This window comes from Engraulis encrasicolus, chromosome 13 (assembly GCF_034702125.1).
Source record: "Engraulis encrasicolus isolate BLACKSEA-1 chromosome 13, IST_EnEncr_1.0, whole genome shotgun sequence".
Lineage (NCBI taxonomy): Eukaryota > Metazoa > Chordata > Actinopteri > Clupeiformes > Engraulidae > Engraulis > Engraulis encrasicolus.
In genome coordinates, this window is record NC_085869.1 from 3,159,441 (window position 1) to 3,178,963 (window position 19,523).

The 19,523-nt window shown below is 42.3% G+C and overlaps 2 protein-coding genes across 2 annotated transcripts in view; both read right to left on the reverse strand.

The window, feature by feature from the left end:
- LOC134460614 (protein mono-ADP-ribosyltransferase PARP4-like) overlaps positions 1 to 8,763 on the reverse strand; it is a 55,539-nt gene extending 46,776 nt beyond the window's left edge. Inside the window, exons 1-4 of the mRNA XM_063212983.1 lie at positions 8,431 to 8,763; positions 6,886 to 6,982; positions 5,652 to 5,789; positions 578 to 737 (exon numbers count right to left, since the gene is read on the reverse strand). Of these exons, the coding sequence (XP_063069053.1) occupies positions 578 to 737; positions 5,652 to 5,789; positions 6,886 to 6,982; positions 8,431 to 8,449 (414 nt within the window). The 5' untranslated portion in view covers positions 8,450 to 8,763. The remainder of the gene's footprint in view (positions 1 to 577; positions 738 to 5,651; positions 5,790 to 6,885; positions 6,983 to 8,430) is intronic.
- Positions 8,764 to 8,814: 51 nt separating this feature from the next.
- The window catches only part of LOC134460622 (protein mono-ADP-ribosyltransferase PARP4-like), a 48,307-nt gene continuing 37,598 nt past the window's right edge, over positions 8,815 to 19,523 (reverse strand). Inside the window, exons 21-25 of the mRNA XM_063212992.1 lie at positions 17,996 to 18,091; positions 17,743 to 17,844; positions 15,662 to 15,784; positions 15,431 to 15,505; positions 8,815 to 8,955 (exon numbers count right to left, since the gene is read on the reverse strand). Of these exons, the coding sequence (XP_063069062.1) occupies positions 8,875 to 8,955; positions 15,431 to 15,505; positions 15,662 to 15,784; positions 17,743 to 17,844; positions 17,996 to 18,091 (477 nt within the window). The 3' untranslated portion in view covers positions 8,815 to 8,874. The remainder of the gene's footprint in view (positions 8,956 to 15,430; positions 15,506 to 15,661; positions 15,785 to 17,742; positions 17,845 to 17,995; positions 18,092 to 19,523) is intronic.

Sequence of the window (19,523 nt, forward strand, 5' to 3'; positions counted from 1 at the left end):
GTATATAATATTACACCTTTTAATACAAGTAACATTTCGTTGAATGTGACCCTACTGGCCACAAATTTGATTGTTTTAATCTATTTTTTATCATGATGCTGTACATCTAACCTCAGAAGATGAGGTGCTTATAGCACGAAGATGAGTGAATGGGTTTCTACATGGAAATAAAACAAATAGAAACTGAGTAACTGAGCTTTTTCTTGAACTTAAATACAAACAATTGATACACAAGGGGCAAAGTGCAGAATATACGCTATTCTGATATGTCATACCATAGAATAAGCTACCTGCCAAATTGGCTAGTGACACTGAAATTGTTACCAGCCACAGCCAAGTTTTACCAGCATTTGGCCGGTTGGCAGGTGCCAGTGTCAAGCCCTGACGGTGTGTACATCCAAAAACACTTTTTGCAGTTGCTAGACAAAAGTGTCAGACAGTTGAAGGAGGTAGCTCTGCACACTGCCACATAGGCTCTAAAAAATAAACTTCATTTAATTAAAACAAGCAACATTTCGATCACCCTGGATCACACTGACCAGACTCCACCTGCCCCACAATGCAGTGCAGCTCTCACCTTCTGCAGTTTGCGTTTGATCTGGACGCTCTGCGTGTCAATCTCGTTGCCCCTGTCTAGAGGCATGCTCCGCAGGTTGCCTAGGATACTGCCCACCTGAGCCAGGTTCTCCTCCATCTCGTCATCATCGTCATCGTCATCGTCGTCATCATTTGTCACCCTGGAGACCAGGACATACAGAACAGAACAGAGTGTGTGTGTGTGTGTGTGTGTGTGTGTGTGTGTGTGTGTGTGTGTGTGTGTGTGTGTGTGTGTGTGTGTGTGTGTGTGTGTGTGTGTGTGTGTGTGTGTGTGTGTGTGTGTGTGTGTGTGTGTGTGTGTGTGTGCGTGTGTTTGTGCAAAAACACACAGAGGACAGGCAGCACTGTTTTCATTGCATGAATCCAGCTAGCTATCGTTAATATAAACACGATAGCACAATGAGCAACTACTTTATGTTGCTTTTGCGATAATGAATTCATCCAACAGATTAAAGTTGAAACCATTCATGAACATCATTTGTTCTCTTCTGTTAAAGTGACGTGAGGTTTTATTTTAGTTGAATCACTCTGCCTGCTGTGTGTTCAACAATATTGTTTTGAAGCAGCAGGGAAGTTTTACTTCCGCCCCATTAAACATTTGAGGACTATACTGCCCTACAATATCAGAACGCAGTATCTTGAAAATGGTCAAAAATGGGTTTAGACCGGAAATTGGCTTTAAAATACCTTCTTTTTCTTGTGTTAAAATTTTTTGGCCCAACTTGGTCCCGTTTCGGAAAAAAACGCAAAAAACTGATTATACTGCGCTTTTTGGTTTTAGGAGGTTACGTCGTACTAGCCAAGAACGCAGTATAATGCGAATTATACTGCACTTCTCCATTGACACCGTGGTTTTGGTGTAGACAGTAATACCACAACAGAACGCAGTATAATGATTTTTCAGCTAAAAAGTAATGAGAATGTTGTTTTTTTTGCTTTTTTCTTGTGTGCATAAATTTTCACCATAAAAAAGTATTATATGGAAGTGTCATCACCACTTTACCTCCAACACAGTCGCGTGGACAGAAAGGAAACTTTAAAGCCTTTTTTCTCAGTTTGCCATTTTGAATTATACTGCGTTCTGAAATTGTAGGGCAGTATAGTCAGGGCCGCTGACAACATTTGCCGGGGCGAAGTCATTTGAAGGGCGGCCCAATACATAGTAGAAAGTAATGATGCCGAATTCTGGGCCAACGGACCTGTTTGTCCCACCCTGCCAGCTCCCCTGACAACGATCACCACATGTGGTTTGAACATTAACAAAATGTACAGTTCTTACAAGGATGTACAAAAATGTTACAAATATCTCCCTGAGATTATAGACAGGGCAGCTGGAATCACTGGCACTCAGAGTCACTGCTGCTCATTGCTGAAAGACCTCAACTACATTATTATAAGGGTCATTCCACGCCAAATCTCCGAATCATCCCGCACGACCATCTCAGATTTGGCAGAAAAAAATCAAGGAGGTTCACAAACGTCCCAATAGGAAAAGTGCAAAATTATAGCTCTCAACTCCTCATAGTTTTGTCATTAAAAATGTTTATGTCAGGTACCCCCCTGACTCGTTTGGAACAGACTTCTCAGAGAGCCCACTTTCAGATTGCTGTATCCAAAAAACTGCTTTAAGTAGGTCCTTACAAATTTCAAAGGGTAACATTTGGAACATGTACTTGTGAAATGTGGATTTTCACACATCCTCTTGTCATTTACCACCGTTTTCTGGGGGCTTAAAGTTGTTTGGAAAATTCTCACCTTTGAATTTGTGGGCATCTTTGAAGGACTGTGGTAAGCGCAGTTTTAAAGACAGAGGTTTGATATGGACAATGTATGTTCCCAACCATTCCGTGCATGTTCTGTTGAAAGACTGATCTTCTGCGATGAACAGTTTAGAAGATATGAAGTCTTTAAAATGGAAAAACTGAAACTTGGTGCCATCTTTGCCATGTCATTAAAAAAAAATGTCACGACTCACCACCATTTTATCAACAGTTTTGGAAAGATTAGATGTCTGTTCTTAACATATCCAAAAACTGTGATGGTATTCTGCCTCATTTGGTCACAATGATTTTTCAAAAACCCACTGTTGGGTGACTTTCATAGCTCCTATGAAAAATTGATATTAGTGGCATCTTCGCCATGTTATACAAAAGAAATGACAGAACTCACCACTATGACATTTACAGTTTAAGAAAGACTCAATGTCTGTTTTTAACATATCCAAAAACTGGGGTGGTGCTCTGCCTCATTTTTTAAGAATGGACTTGTAAAAATGGCTGTGTGACATCTGCAGCTTGCTGCTCTATTGAGGTGGGGCCCCTGCTCTGATCTTTGCAGGCTACATGGGGGCCCTATCTACCAGTATTTGCCATGAGGCCCTATGTGCAATTGTTCCGCCACTGTGAATGACTTGAGCAATTTGAGTCAGACATTTTTGATACAAGATATTTGACTTGAGCATTTTCGACACACTCAATATAATACAGCAAAAAAGTAAAAGTGGCTGTTGACAGAGGTTTTTTTCCAGCTTTTTCTGTAACTACATTCCAGTAAATCAAAGGTTATAGACGTGTGTAAACTTCATCTTCAGGCACTGAAAACCAAATACCGGAATAAAGTGATGAAATGTTGAATCACTGAAACATCCCCGTACATCTTGAAACAAGTACATCCTGACTATCACCACATCTCAATGCTTTTTATTAAAATTCATAACCATCTTTAATAACTTGTTTACCAATTTTGATGCAGTTCTGAGGTCTGCTGTGGATTATTTTGGATTGTGTATGAGATATTACCTTTTATCATGTGATTATTCTTTCTACATTTGATTTGTGTTTCACTTCATGTATACATGTATGTCCATTTGTGCAAACTCATTAGGGTTAATGTTGAACATCAAACATTGATGATTGCATTACTCAGCTCTGAGACAAAGTTGACCCTTGATGAGCATTCAGCCAGTCTTGCAGTGGTCTAGCACCATGCTCAGGTTAGCTCAGTCATGGTGATTGGAGGGGCAGGACAGCTGTTTAGTCAGGTTACCTCCCTACGAACAGTCTCCTCCTTTTGTATCATCACTGTTTTTTTCTCTTCTCCATGATCATAAAAGTGTCCCACCCCCCAAAAAAAACCATGACAAAGGTGACCTGTTCATAGAACTTGGCCCCTCCCCAGTCCTAACCATGACCGAGGAACCTAGCGCTTTGTATTGGTTCATGGCAAAGGTCTGTCTGTTTGATATGCACCTCTGTAAACAGAACAAAGTTGCAGAAGTGATGGGAAATTTGAAGTGTATCGAAGTGAAATATCAAAATATCTTTCCAGCTAAAAGATATTGTCAATAAATTTGTATGCTGTTATAAAGTTTGACAAACATCCTGTATCGAGACTATGTGTTTACAATGCAACTTTACCAATCAGAATGTTTCAATTAATCTATCACTACTGCAATTCAAGACTTACTTTACGGTGTAATAGCAAAATGTTAATTCCTCCCGTGTTGAGGTTTAAACACATGGCCATAACCTTTAATTCACAAACATTTAGTTACCAAAAAAATTAGTTACCTAAAAGCCAAAAGAAAAAGAAAAATAATAATGGTATATAAATCACTCAACTGTTTCTTATTGTGTGCTTCAAAAATACTCAATTCACATTTCTTGTATCAAAAATGCCCAAGTCAAACTGCCTGTCATTCACAGTGTCAGCCCAAATAGATTGGCACCCAAAAGTCTGCAAAGGTCATGATTATGGCCCCTACCACAAATTCAGGAGGGCCTTGGACAAATGCCCTGCTTGTCCCCCTATAGCTCCGCCCCTGGTAATTCATGTGACTTAGGCATTTTCACAGGAGCTGCTGATGTAACAGCAAAGGGTTTTTCAAGAGTCATTACAAGACATTGATGCAGAACACCATCCCAGTTTTTGGATATGTTACAAACAGACATCCTATCTTTCCAAAACTGTTCAGTTTATTGTGGTGATTGCTGTAATTGTTTTGGTATAGCATGGCAAAGTTGCCCCCCAATATCAGGTTTTCATAGGAGCAGTGGAAGTCACACAACAGTGGGTTTTTAAAAAATCATTGTGACCAAATGAGGCAGAATACCATCACAGTTTTTGGATATGTTAAGAACAGATATCTAATCTTTCCAAAACTGTTGATAATATTGTGGTGAGTCGTGACATTTTTTTTAAATAACGTGGCAAAGATGGCACCAAGTTTCAGTTTTTCCATTTTAAAGACTTCATATCTTCTAAACTGTTCATCGCAGAAGATCAGTCTTTCAACACAACATGCACAGAATGGTTGGGAACATACATTGTCCATATCAAACCTCTGTCTTTAAAACTGCACTTACCACAGTCATTCAAAGATGCCCACAAATTCAAAGGTGAGAATTTTTCAAGCAACTTTAAGCCCCCAGAAAACGGTGGTAAATGACAAGAGGATGTGTGAAAATCCACATTTCACAAGTACATGTTCCAAAGGTTACCCCTTGAAATTCACAAGGACCTACTTAAAGTAGTTTTTTAGATACAACACTCTGAAAGTGGGCTCTCTGAGAAGCCTGTTCCAAACGAGTCAGGGGGGTACCTGACAAAAACATTTTTAATGACAAAACTATGAGGAGTTGAGAGCTATAATTGTGCACTTTTCCTATTGGGACGTTTGTGAACCTCCTTGATTTTTTTCTGCCAGATCTGAGATGGTCGTGCGGGATGATTCGGAGATTTGGCGTGGAATGACCCATAAGACAACTTCCATCTGTGTCCATCTGTTCCTTAAGTGTCTTATTTTTCATGTAAGCCGTTGTCTTGTTTTAAGACAAGTTAAAAGAGGGAGCATGTCGCTAGTACAGCTACTTCATGTTTTACGGTATTCTTATTGTACAGGGACAGGAGTTGAGAGTCCCTTGCCATACACATTTCTTGCACACAACTTAAGTTACTCTTCTACTAGATGTGTACAATGTATTTTCTTGAAGGAATATTAATGACTTATGAGAGAGAGAAAAAAAAACAAGACAGAGCATGAGAGTTTCTTTTACCTCCGTATGTTAGCTCCACTCATGACCATTCGTTCCCGGTCGTCAACGACACGCGATGATGGCTGATTAGACACCACTCCATCCTCGCTCTTGAACCACACCGCCTTATACGACCCGCTGGACTCAAAGTCCTTCAGTCTGGACAACACCATAAACACATTCATTAAGAAATCACTCAAAATGTTTACTAGTGATGATGTTTTCATGTACTGTGTCATCTTAAAGAGACGTTAAAGAGATCTTAAAGTGCGTTTTAATATGCGACCTTGCCTCCTCCACTTGCCTCCTCCACTTGCTTCTCGTCATGATGACATCACTGACAACAGCATTATATTTCAATATCTTGCAAAAGCTCAATTGTAAAGTCTTTTTCTCATTTGCAATTGGGATGGTGAATGAAAAACAGTCCCTCAAAAGTTGTTGTGGCGAGGCTGACAGCTGGGAAACTTTATCGCTTTCTCCGCGGAGGAGGGGCCAGGAGGCGGGACGAGGAGACAAGCACAAGTGGAGGAGGCAAGGTCACATATTGGGATGCACCCAAGACATTCAGTCACAAGACAAAGGAGGTTTTACAAAATTGGGATATCTGCCTCATGGAAGTGTGTCAAACTCAAATTCACAGTAGGCCAGGATCAAAATCTCTGGGACTAAGTTGCGGGCCAAATTCAATATTAATCCAAAACTGGCCAAGTAAAATGACACTGAGGCGTGAGTTTGACACCCGTGCCTTATATGTAAGAGAGTCTACACATCTGAACGGGTGGTGTGATTGTGTATAATGTGTCCCACTTGGGTATAGTGCCTGGGTGAAGGCATTGCAGTCAATAGAGGAGCAGTTGCAGCATACGTTACTAGCACACAGACATGCACACAGTGAATACATTCAACTTCAGGGAACCTTACAAATAGGTACTGTATGTTAATTCAGTGTTTCCCAAACTTTTCCGTGGATTTTTTTTCTGTTACACATGCAGGTGCACTCCTTAACCCGCCCCCATCCATCCCTCTGTGTGTGGGTCTTCTTACTATGATGGGCCATCACATCATTGACACACCTCCACACACACATTACATTGCATTGCATTTAGCAGACGCTTTATAACCAAAGCGACTTTCAAAAGAGGACATAATCAAGCCAACATCACAAGCAAATACAAAGTGCACAGGAGATATACAGAACAATAAGTGCAGTTGCAAAGAGGGGTTCGTTTTTTTTTTTTTAACTTCCACATACTTCCCACGGTCTTTGCTCAGGTCGTTGCGGTTCTTCTCGGCCTCAGCCATGTTCTGGTTGATTTGGTCCAGGCCCTCCTCGATCAACTCCATTTGCTCTGGACACCACGACACAGGAGTGGGGGAGGGGGGCAGGTGAACGTGTGCATGTGTGTGTGGGAATGGGGGGGGTTGAAGTATGAGGAGACCAAATGTGGAAGAGACGGAGGGAAAGAAGGAAATGGAAAGGTTTGAGAGGGAGGGCATGAAAGTGCAAGGAGACCACAAATGTGGCAGAGATGTGGCAGAGATGACAAGAGGCGAAGAAAGGATAGGGAGGAAACGAAAAGGAAAAGTTGACAGAGTTGGGGAAGATAAATGTGAATGTGAGAGACATTGGATAGAGAGACGTGTGCATGTGGAGGTGAAAGAAAGAAGCAGAAAGAAATGAAAAGAGAGATATGACAAAGAACGATGAAATAAAATACATCAGGAATTTAGAGAATGGTACAAAGAGAAAGACGAAAACAGTAGAAGAAGAAAAAAGAGGCAGGCGAAATGGATGGATAGTAGGAGAGGAAGAAAGATGAAAGGCCATTTGGGAGGATAGTTTTGGAGGAGTCAGGGTAGGGTCAGGGAATCACAAACAAACAAAAAGAAAAAAAGACAACAACAAAAAGGTTCACAAAAGCGCTACCACACAACTGCCCCACATCTAACTGCCACCAGCAGCATGAAAGTGAAAGTGAAAGCCCATTGGGAAACTCCAACTCCCATTGTCATTGTGACACAGCACACAAGTGAACACTGCACACAACGAAATTGCATTTATGCCTCACCCGTGCAAGGGGGCAGCCCTCAGTGGCGCCCCATGGGGAGCAGTGCGGTGGGACGGTACCATGCTCAGGGTACCTCAGTCATGGAGGAGGATGGGGGAGAGCACTTGTTGATTACTCCCCCCACCAACCTGGCGGGTCGGGAGTCGAACCGGCAACCTCTGGGATGCTAGTCTGACGCCCTAATCGCTCACCCATGACTGCCCAATAATATGTGTTTTTTATAAGTGTTTTTTTATTTTGTGCTTTTGTCACAGCCTTTCCTCTAACTGTGTTTGCAGAGGCAATACAAAAGCTGCTGTGCTTTGACAACACACACACACACACTCACACTCTCTCTCTCTCTCTCACTCTCTCTCTCTCTCTCTCTCTCTCTCTCTCTCTCTCTCTCTCTCTCTCTCTCTCTCCACTTATAATTTGATTTGATTTGATCACTGACTCTCATTTCCTGGGCATACAGTATATAATTGCTTTCCAAAATGATCACGGCCTCTCATCCAAAGGCAAAGCCTTAGCAACACACACTGTAATGTGAACACTGCCTTCCTGTTATGAAAGCACAAGATAAATGTATAGAGAGAGAGAGAGAGAGAGAGAGAGAGAGAGAGAGAGAGAGAGAGAGAGAGAGAGAGACAGACAGAGAGAGAGAGAGAGAGAGAGAGAGCGAGAGAGAGAGAGCACAAAGACCACAAAATAAACAGGAGTTTCATATCATATCATCAGCAGCCTACCTCCTTGTTCATCCAGCATGACCAGTGTCCGAATCCCCGCATCTTTACACTGTGTGAAAAAAGTTTCAGAGTTTACTTTGGACTACAGCAGGGCAATAAATTGACTCTTTTCATCACTAGCAAATTTGGCTAGTATATGTTATTGTAAATATAACTAGCCATACATACACTCAGTACCAATCAAAGTCGCTAGCCAGTTTTCTAAAGGTGGTAGCCCAACAGGTACCGTGAGGGGAGCAGAGTGGCAGGACAGTATCATGCACTCCCTCCAAACAATTGGCGTTGTTGGGAATCGAACCGAAAACCCTTTGGCTACAAGTCCAACATCCTTTATCATGCACTTACCAATGATTGTATTACAGAATGCATCTGTACGTTATATCTGTCATATTACTATACTGCTTGGCCTTTCTGTTCAGGGCTAAAAGCCAAGCAAGCGCATGGTTAATATTTAATGTGTGTGTGTGTGTGTGCGTAACCCCTCACCTCCTCCAGAAGCAGCTTCATGTTGCGAGTCTCCAGCGACTGCAGGGAGCGAGAACACACACACAGACACACACACACACACACACACACACACACACACACACACACACACACACACACACAGGTCAATACAAGTAGAACAACTCACAGTAACATTACATCACATTTCACTTAGCTGACGCTTCTATCCAAAGTGACTTTTCTTTTCAGTACAGGGTATTGGTTACAGTCACAGTTACATTGGTTACTGTGTGGGGTTGGGTGCCTTGCTCAAAGTCACTTCGGCCATGGATAGAGGTGTAGGGAGGGACGACGGGTAAGGGTGGGATACGATTGCCTGGCTCTTGCCCGACCTGTAGTTCCGCACAGCTTTGTGAGCTCCACTACTAGGTCTGGGAGCATGTAGCAGGATTCCATTTCTCCAGTCAAAAAAATAATCACAGCATTTATTGCTTCAATATCAACACATTCTTTCAAAACCATTTTCTTTTGATCTCTAAAGCGTCAATATGGTCTATAATATGACCTGTGACTCCTCAATGTGAGCTGGCAGTGATATTGAAGTGATAAATGCTCGGCATTATTTTTTGAGTCCAGAAATTGAATCCTGCCACATGCTCCCAGACCGATGTGTGTGTTTGGAGTGCCACCAGGGGGCTCCAGAGCACACACACGGAGGTCTGGTAGGAACCAGGCAGGGGATACGAACCTCCAACCCTCTGATCTGAAGTCTACCTCCCTAACCACTATGCCACAGCTGCCCTCACCGTGAGGAGAATGAATATTTAAAAAAACACATTTATTAGTAAAAAGCACATTTATTACTTTATTACTTTTTTTTATTACTATTTTAAAACCTCAATTGTTGGCTTTTCCTTTTTTTGCCCCCAATTTTTCAGCTTTTAAAATGATCTATTTTAGGGAGGTAAGACAAACAGTCCAAATGGATTGTTGTACCCAAGTGGTGGAATGGTCTCCCAGAGGCAGCAAGACTAAGCACATCTCTTGCAGCCTTCAAGAAACAACTAAAGACCGTCCTCTTTCGAGAGTATCTACTAGACTAATGCTTGAGCTGGCCTAGCCACAGGACAGCCTCTTGACATGATGTCTTGTTTAAACGAGCTGGGGTCGTAACAGTGGTCATTGCAATCTTGGTGACAATACGTTTGGGCAGTCATGGGTGAGCGGTTAGGGCGTCAGACTTGCATCCCAAAGGTTGCCGGTTCGACTCCCGACCCGCCAGGTTGGTGGGGGGAGTAATCAACCAGTGCTCTCCCCCATCCTCCTCCATGACTGAGGTACCCTGAGCATGGTACCGTCCCACCGCACTGCTCCCCATGGGGCGCCACTGAGGGCTGCCCCCTTGCACGGGTGAGGCATAAATGCAATTTCGTAGTGTGCAGTGTTCACTTGTGTGCTGTGTCACAATGACAATGGGAGTTGGAGTTTCCCAATGGGCTTTCACTTTCACTTTCGCTTTCAATACGTTTGTATCGGGCACTCTGTGCAAAGGGGATTAGAGACTGTAGAGTTCTTCTGAGATCTCAACTACCAAGGATCTAGCCCAGTGATGCTGGACCAAACTTCATATGACGCTGGACAAAAATGTATCACTCAAGTCAATTAGGCCGAGCAGGCACAACCTTGATTGAGCCGGGTAGCCGCGGTGCAGCAAAGATATTAAATATTGTAAAACAAGAGAACGCATGGCACATGTCACCAATGCAAAGGAGTGGGATCAAGTCCGGTTTCCTAAGGGGATGTTATCCTCTCCTTCTTACCATTTTTGGTAACAATTTACAATAACTACCCAAGAAAGCTTAATAAACACTTTATTAACATTTAATTATAATTAACATTTAACAAAGCATTTACAAATGTTTGTAAATGAGTAAGAATCAAACTACGACAGCACAGTGGAGAGGGAATCTACTTCTACTGTGTGAGTTTTATGTGGTTTCATGCCTTCTGGTTTTTGGAAGATAAACTTCCAGGACTGATAAGACTGTCCTGTGTCTGTTATGTTAAAATAGTATTTTTTGCCCATTTATAAACATTTGCAAACATTTTGTTGATAATTAGTTAATTGTTTATAAAGTGTTTATAACGCTTTTGGATAGTTTTGGATAGTTATTGTATCGTATTGTATTGTATTGTATTGTATTGTATTGTATAGTAGTTTTGGATAGTTATTGTAAAGTGTTACCATATTTTTCTGTGAGGTTTAGTGGTGGCTTTCATACAAGGTCCACTGCGGACATCTACACTGTAACAAATAGCTGTTTATTTACTGCAATTCTGCAGCAGCATTCTACTGTTTTTCGAAAAAACAGACAACTACTGTGAAAATATTACTTTGAGTCACATATTGAGCATAAACAGTAAGTACTGCACAATAGCAGTATTCGCCGTTGTGGAAAAAAGTACAGATGCACCGGATCCTGATTTTTAGGATCCTGCCGGATACCAGATCCACTGAATAAGATCCTGCCGGATCCGGAACCGGATACCGGATCCTACAAAAGGGTCAAAACATATAGTCTACTCGCACACGTGGGCCCTTTTTATTACGTTGGCGCAAACTATTTTTTAGACTCATTGGCTTATTGCCACACTGCCTGCAATAGCCGCTTCCAAAGGGATTTCACTCCATGCAGTGATTGGGGATGTGAAAGACTGAAAAGCCTAGGCTAGACATGCACCAGACCCTGATTTTTAGGTAACATGCTGGATACCGGATCCACTGCTTAAGATCCTGCCGGACCCGGACCCTGTGAAAAACTCTATTATCCTGACGGATCCGGAACCGGAACCGGATCCGGTGCATCTCTAGAAAATAACAAGTTATTTTAGGCAGCACCATTGAAACCCATTCATCCTCCACTTGTCCGTGATCACCATCAAACTTCAATACCACCTGAAGAGCTGAAGTCATTCTGACTGGTTAAAGATTATCTGATACTATCAAGCATGATGAAACAATTTCTAAGGAAATGCAGCAAAGTGTGTGTAGCACATGCATTTTGATAGTGATGAAAGTGTGAATGGCTGAAACATTTTAAGAACTTGTAACACTCTTGCAACAAGCAGCCCCATCTAAACCAATCTGCTAATCAGTGCCTGGCCTCACCTGAGTAGGGCTGTTATGCCATTATTCAATTACGGGCGTCACCTGCCAAGGGCCTGATGACTCTGGTCACATGGTACTCTTGCACCTGTATATAAATCTGGACTATCAACACTTCAGTTGCTTGCCTGCCTGCTGGCTGGCCTGCATGGCACAACATAGCACTTGTTTGCCTACAAGCTTGCTTACATGCTTGCACACTTTCCTCTTTGTGAAAGCTTGCTGTATGTGGCATCATTTGTGGCATTGTTGCATATAATGTGCCTGCTGCAAACTAGGCATTGCTTTGAGAGCTAGCTTGTAGTGCTGCTTGTTTGCTGTGCTACTTGGTGCAAATTATTTTTTTAAAGACTGACCAATGCTATATTCATCATTGGCTCATCAAGAGATACAGTAAAAAGCCCACCTTGCACACTATCATTGTAACATAGCACTGCGTACTCTGAAATTTTATTCATGCCCACACTTTCAAAGGACCACCGCAAACCATTTTCTCAATACAGCATTGCGCCATAGTATCATGCTCAAGGCACTCCAGTCATGGTGAACGATGGGAGGGTGGGGTGGTAACATGGCCAGGGTACCAGAGTTATGGAGAATGATGGGTGGGGTGGGAAGTTGCCATGGCCATATTCATGAATACAACTATGACCCAGTATTTGCCTGTCATCACACAGTACAATTCAACTTTTTAACTGAAATGTACTGTTATTTTTCTGTAGAGTACTGTTATTTAACAGTTCAATTGCTGCTGAAAAAATTTTATATACTGTGATACATTAAACAGCAATGAGCTGTATTTGATTTTAGGTGTGAAATAACAGTAGAATTACAGGTAAATATAATTGCCAGTAACTGCCGTTATTTTGCAGGGAAATTTTCTTAGAGTGTATAGCACTAAGTGAACTCCATTCATTCTCAACATCTACCGTATTTTCCGGACCATAAGACGCATATAAAATCATAAAATATTGTCAAAAACTGCCAGAGCGTCTAATAAGCCAGTGCGTCCAATGTGTGAAAAAAATCATGGCCGCGATACTCTGTCGATATTTTAGAACGACTTTGGGGGGAATCGGGTCTGCACGTTATGAAAAAATAGGCTACTTGTGGGTAGCCTATACCAGTAATCAAGAGCGTCGCGGGGCAGGCTGTGTAGGCTACAGTAGCCAGGTTACAATGGCACCTGTTAAGAATGACGCCTCTCTCTCTCTCTCTCTCTCTCTCTCTCTCGTGCGCGCATTGCAAGCTGTTGCATATTATTTGCTCGATGCAGAGTTATGATGGCGTACGCGCTCTCGTTGACATAGTTGTGTGCATGGTTGCATGCATTCGCAAGACGTTATTGCAGTAAAGCATGTGAAAAGCGTGGAAGGGCCGTTGACTGGTATTTCAGTGTCCTTGACTGAAACAAGTTGCAAGACTCTACACTTCAACATCCTTTGCGATCGGCACAGCAGTGATTCTTATCAGAAAGCTACTGTGCCTACGCACAGACCCTATAGTTAAATTTCAAACATTAGCGAACATTGAAAAAAGATCAGACAACAACCGTCGGGTAGGTTTATGAAAGCGGAGTTGAGAAGTTCCGCGAAAATGCATCGTCACGTCAGAGAAAGATGTTTGCTATTGTGCGACAACACTACCACTATTTCATGACTGCCTAAGTGTCTTCGTCATGGATGAATGGGCAACAATGTTTTTTCCAGCCAGGATTGCACTGAAAAGTAGGCTACTCCTGTTAAGAAAGGGCACGGGTGGCCGACGCTGTGCCTGCGCGCGTGTGTGTGGGAGGGGAGGGAGAGACGCGGAGCAGATCTCGAGGAGAGATGAGGGTCGCGACTCCTGAAATAGGCCTACCAGGCGATTCTTTTTCAATGTTCTATGAATCTTTTGCTGAATAGCCTACATTAAATGTGTTTAAACATTTGTTTTCTTTCAAAGAACATGCGTACAATTTAATGTTGGCTTCATGTCATAGGCTAGCTACTTTAAGAAACTGCTCGAAAACGCTAGTGATATTCGGCAACGTTTGATAGGCTATTGCGTGTATTCGGCCACGCATGTTATTTTTTGTGCATTCCTAACAACAACAGCATTAGTTATGAAATTATGACATTAGTTATGAAGTGCGTCCTATGACGCAGTGCGTCTTGTCTGTGAAAAAAGTCATGGTCCTTGGTGGTGCGTCTTTTAACCCAGTGCGTCTTTTGGTCCCGAAAATACGGTACTAGTTGGGGCGTACATCTTAAAGTTATACTGTCCCACTTTTGGAATTAAGCTTATTGTACACCTCTCCTTGAGTTAAATGTTTGAGCTTTACCTTTCTCCTGTACTTCCTACCGTTCTATGAGTACGGCAGTGCATGATTTTCCTCTTAGCTAGCAATTAACGTCGGCTATCTGGTCTCTGGAGGTAAAATCTGCACTGCCATACCCAGAGAACGGTTAAAAGTACAGGAGAACGGTAAAAGTCTATTATTCAACTCAAGGGGAGGTGTAAAATAGGCTTATTTCAAAAAATGAGACAGTATCACTTTAAGGTGTATATGCCCCAACAAGTAGATGTCTTCAGTCATATGGACCCTTGAAAAGTAGCATCATGCCCTGTCTCTGCCCTATCAGTCATCTCTGGGATCTCTAGAATGCTTGGATATAGCATCCATGTGGTAATTCAAAGGCATATTTTATAAACGCGAGTGCTGCTGCTCTCGCTACTCAAGAATGTGCCTTAAGGTGGGCATACACTGCGCGATATTTTCAATCGTGGGTATTAAGCTCCTTCTCACACTGCACGAGGGAATTTAACCATTTAAAAGTGCACATCTCACGACTCCACGTCCTCACACTGTACGAGCCAACAGTTGGGTGCTAGCAGAATGCTCCCACTGTGAGATACGACAGGCATGTTTCCATGCAGATGAGGGAACATGCGCACCTGAGGTGGAGATGAGGACACACTCAAGAGTGAATCGCGCTGCCCTATCGATTTGTGCATGTAGTATCAAATCGGGTCGTAGCACTGCTTTAACTGTGTGATTTACTCACAAGGAACGACCAGGATTTCAAACAGTTTTGATTTTCTTGCGACCTTGCGATTGCACGATCGCGAGGTGGAATTGCTTGTCGTTACCCCATGTACACTACACGATGTAAGACTCACAATTGACCTGCGATAGAGCAAGAAATTGGCCCGACTCCCAAAAAGTTGTGCAAGTGCCAAATTGTGGCAAAATCGTGGCAAAAGTCGCACAGTGTAAGCCCAGCTTTACACATTACTTGGGTTTAATAGTGGAAGTGAGCAAGCCACACTCAGTGCCTAAACTCTTTGCTTTGAAAACCCAGGAATGTCCGCCATTGATTTTGGAGGGGAAAAAAAGACATTTACCAAGGGCTCTAGACATCCAGGAATCTCAACGGAGAAATCCTCTTCCACATCAGGCATTGCAGTACTTCTGCATATCTTCAGAGGGAAATACATAATAGTAATCACATAATCTTTGTTTCATAACGTTGCCCAATAGTTACTTCAGTGGAAATTTGTTTTCACATGTTATGGCAAGGTATTACATTGAAAATGTATCACATTTATTTTGATCGTTTGAGCTCTTACGCATACCATTAGGTCTTCTTCATTGACTTCTTCATAGTCATCATCTTCATCATCATCTCCACAGTAGAAGCCATAATACTCTGTATCGGCCTCAGTGGTAGAGTACCTTTTGCGGCCTTTCTCCCATTCCTGTGAATGTCAAGACATCAGTCATCCCGCATCACACACAGACAACACCACCACCACCAACAGCACCTATACTAGAGCAATAACTTTTTAACTAAAATTTACAACAGCAATAACAGTTTCTATATTATAAATAGCTACCTACGCCACACGTTACATGTTATGTCAGATCTCAGGACACACACAAATATAAACGCAGGTATACACACATGCACACATACCGGTAGTATGCATGTACACTTGCCTATAGAGTGAGTCATTAGTAAGTGTGCATTTTACTACCGGTACACAGTAAAGTTGCCAGTGTTAATTTTGCAGTGTTAAGGTTTATTAACACTATTGGAGTAATTCCAACACCAAAGTCAGCAGCAGCAGCCAGCACGAGTCAAGTAGGCCTAATTGGGAATAATAACGTGAGAACAACAGCGCAAGCAACACTACGACATTGAGGCCGCCACGTTCTTCAGGCTATTCAAATGTGCCTGATCAAACCGTCTTCCAGCACGAACGGATTCTGCATTCGGCAGAATCTTTAATAATAATGTTGATGCATATGCAATGCAATGTGCAGGAAACTGAAAGGCTTTGGAGTAGCCTAAGCTGCAACAGCTAGGAGAGAATGTAAGCAGTGTGTCCTACCTACAACATTTCTGTTTGGTATGCCTCACCTTACTCATTCTGTTTTTATTCTGTGAGACCAAAGGTAATTTTAATGCTGACATGACAATACAAGTCTATTCTATTCTATGGCGTAATGTTAGACTAGATTTAAATGTATTGACAGTTATAAATAGGCCTACAGGGCAAACATGAAATGCATTTTAGATGTGAGAATGACAATAGGCCTATATGAGGGATTCCATAGAGGTAGGCCTACAGTTTGCACAGATTAAAATGTTAGGCCATTTACACAGCCGGCCTACAACCTTGGGAAGCAGGTGTATTATGAGGTGTGCTGGTTAAAATCCCTTTTCCCGCGAAAAAGTAAAGTAAAGTAATAAGTAACAAGTTACTTTTTAAATTTAGTAATAAGTTAAGTAATTCAGTTACAATTGAAAGCAGTAACTAAAGTAAAGTAACTAATTACTTTTAAAAAGTAACTTACCCAACACTACAAGGGTTATTACGATAATAGAAAAAGATTTACCACATTACTCCAATTATGAGATCACTGCATTAGCTCCCAGTGAGCTACAGACCCTAATGCTGTGGTCACACCGCCAGCGTTGAAAGAGCTAAAACGCTGCTGACTCCTGCCTGGAAAGCACAGGTCAGGGGCGTTGAACGCGGCAAAAGATTCAACCTGAAGCGTTTGACCAAGAATCTTGACCAACCGAAGCTCGTGTTTAGAAAAAAATGAACAGTCCATTGGCTAACGCCTGCCGCCGCCAAGCTCATTACATATTTTTAGATGAAGTTCAACTTTTGACGCCCTCGGCTTTTGACGCTTTTGACTCTAGACACGCTTTTCGGCTTTTAACGCTTCTGCCGCCTGCTCTCCCATACAAAGTCAATTACTTCCGCATCTTTCCACGCGTTCAACGCCGGCGGTGTGACCGTGCGGTAAGGCATTGCTTCTTGTGTTGAAATAGGACCCAGTCACCTACTGGATTTGTTTCAGCAGTGTGCACCAACTAGGTCACTAAGATCAATGGAGAAGACCTTGCTGGTCATTTGAAGATTTAAAACAAAGCTGTTTGTAGATGTCTTCCCTTAGCAACTCTACTTTTGATTTGAATGTTTTTAATTATTATTTACAATTTTAACGTTTTCTTTCTCTTTCATACACACGCACGCATGCGCGCACACACGCACGCGCACACACGCACGCGCGCACACACACACACACACACACACACACACACACACACACACACACACACACACACACACACACACACACACACACACACACACACACACACACACACACACACACACACACAGAGTCTGTAATGCACCTCATTGGGATCCTTCCAGGCCATGTAAGGCAGCAGGTCCACGTCCGCCTCTGCGATCAGCTTGGGGATGTCAGTGAAGCCCTTGTCAGGCTTCTCTGGATCCTGGATGGCAAACATGGAAGTCAAAGAGGATTGTTTTTTTTTTCAAATCAAGACTTCTAAAATGTAATACATTTAATATATATATACATTTAATATATATATATTACTCTGACTTCGAAAAAAAAATGTATGTGTTGTAAAATGAGCATACCCTTTCTTCGATGGCCACAAAGCTGGTGAACTGGGAGAGGATGGAGAACTCTTTGCTCAGGTCGACAATGAAGGATTTCATCTCAGCTTTCTTGCCCTGCAGGTGTAAAGGCATAAATCATCCCTCAACTGGCACTTTTGAAATCAAGTCAAGGACAAGGACACACACATGCACACACAGACTTGCACGCATGCACGCATGCACACGCATGCACACACACACACACACACACACACACACACACACACACACACACACACACACACACACACACACACACACACACACACACACACACACACACACACACCTTTCCTTCCCTGCAGGTGTGTGAAGGCATAGACCAGGGATTCTTAACCATTTTTTTCCAGTGCACAATGTCCCGGGGCCCATATTACCCATGTATATATTATTATACTACATTATACTACATTATATTATATTATATTATATTATATTATATTATATTATATTATATTATATTATATTATGATAATATAATATAGGCTTACAATAGTGATATAAATGATAAATAAATAGGTGATTATTTAAGTATTCTTCCACAAGGAATAGCCCTATATTAATTAATGCTATTGTTAATGTCATTTAATCTCACTCATCATATTCACTCACAGTTTAGCAACTCCGAGTCATTCACACATTTGAATGCTTCTCTGACAGCTAAAAGTTTGAGTGACAGCTCTTGACTTGCGTTTTGTAATGAATCTGCTGATCATAAAATTAAGACGCTTTTTTTATACAAGTGGAAACGCAGCGCAGGAACAATAGAAATTCCAGAGCCGGACGGAAAACTTTTCAGTAGAGCTATCAGGCGAAATTTGTGAAAGGACTGTCATGTTGGGGACACTTGGACAAGTATAAGGGATAAAGATTCATCAACTTGAATTATTTTGAGTTGCCGCCTAACCGCTGAACACCTATTTTTAACTACTCAAACGTGAGGATAGAAGGACACAGAAGACGTCACTAAATCAGCTGGGAACCGTGACAGGTTGGTAACTAATTTCTCTTTTTTCAAATAGGCTAGCCCACGGCAAAGGGTGCTACCACCACATGCTGTGTTACCACCACATGCTGTGTTACTGTCTTGTTCTTAATGAAACTCCCCCAACAACAAAAACGCGGGGTGTGGTCATTGCGTTATGACAGAGTTAAGTTTGAGGGAAAAGACGCACACAAAGTCTATTTGATAAGCGGCCCAACGGTCCAAGCGGCCCAATGGTGCGAAACTGAAAGTTGACTGTGGCCCAGGAGGCTGTGAGCGCGGCCCAACTTTCGGCCGCAGCCCTCTGGTTAAGAATCCCTGGCATAGACCATCTCTCCAGGGTGGCTGACAGCTTTGGCTGGGGCTGGCCCAGGACAAAGTCATCTGAAAGGGCCCCTCACCTAATACATTCAATGTAATGAGGACCCAATTATGGGGCCCCCCCATTTCCCTGAGCCCCGGACAAATGACCCCTTTGTCCCCCCTTGTCGGCTTCCCTGCATCTCTCAACGAACACAATGG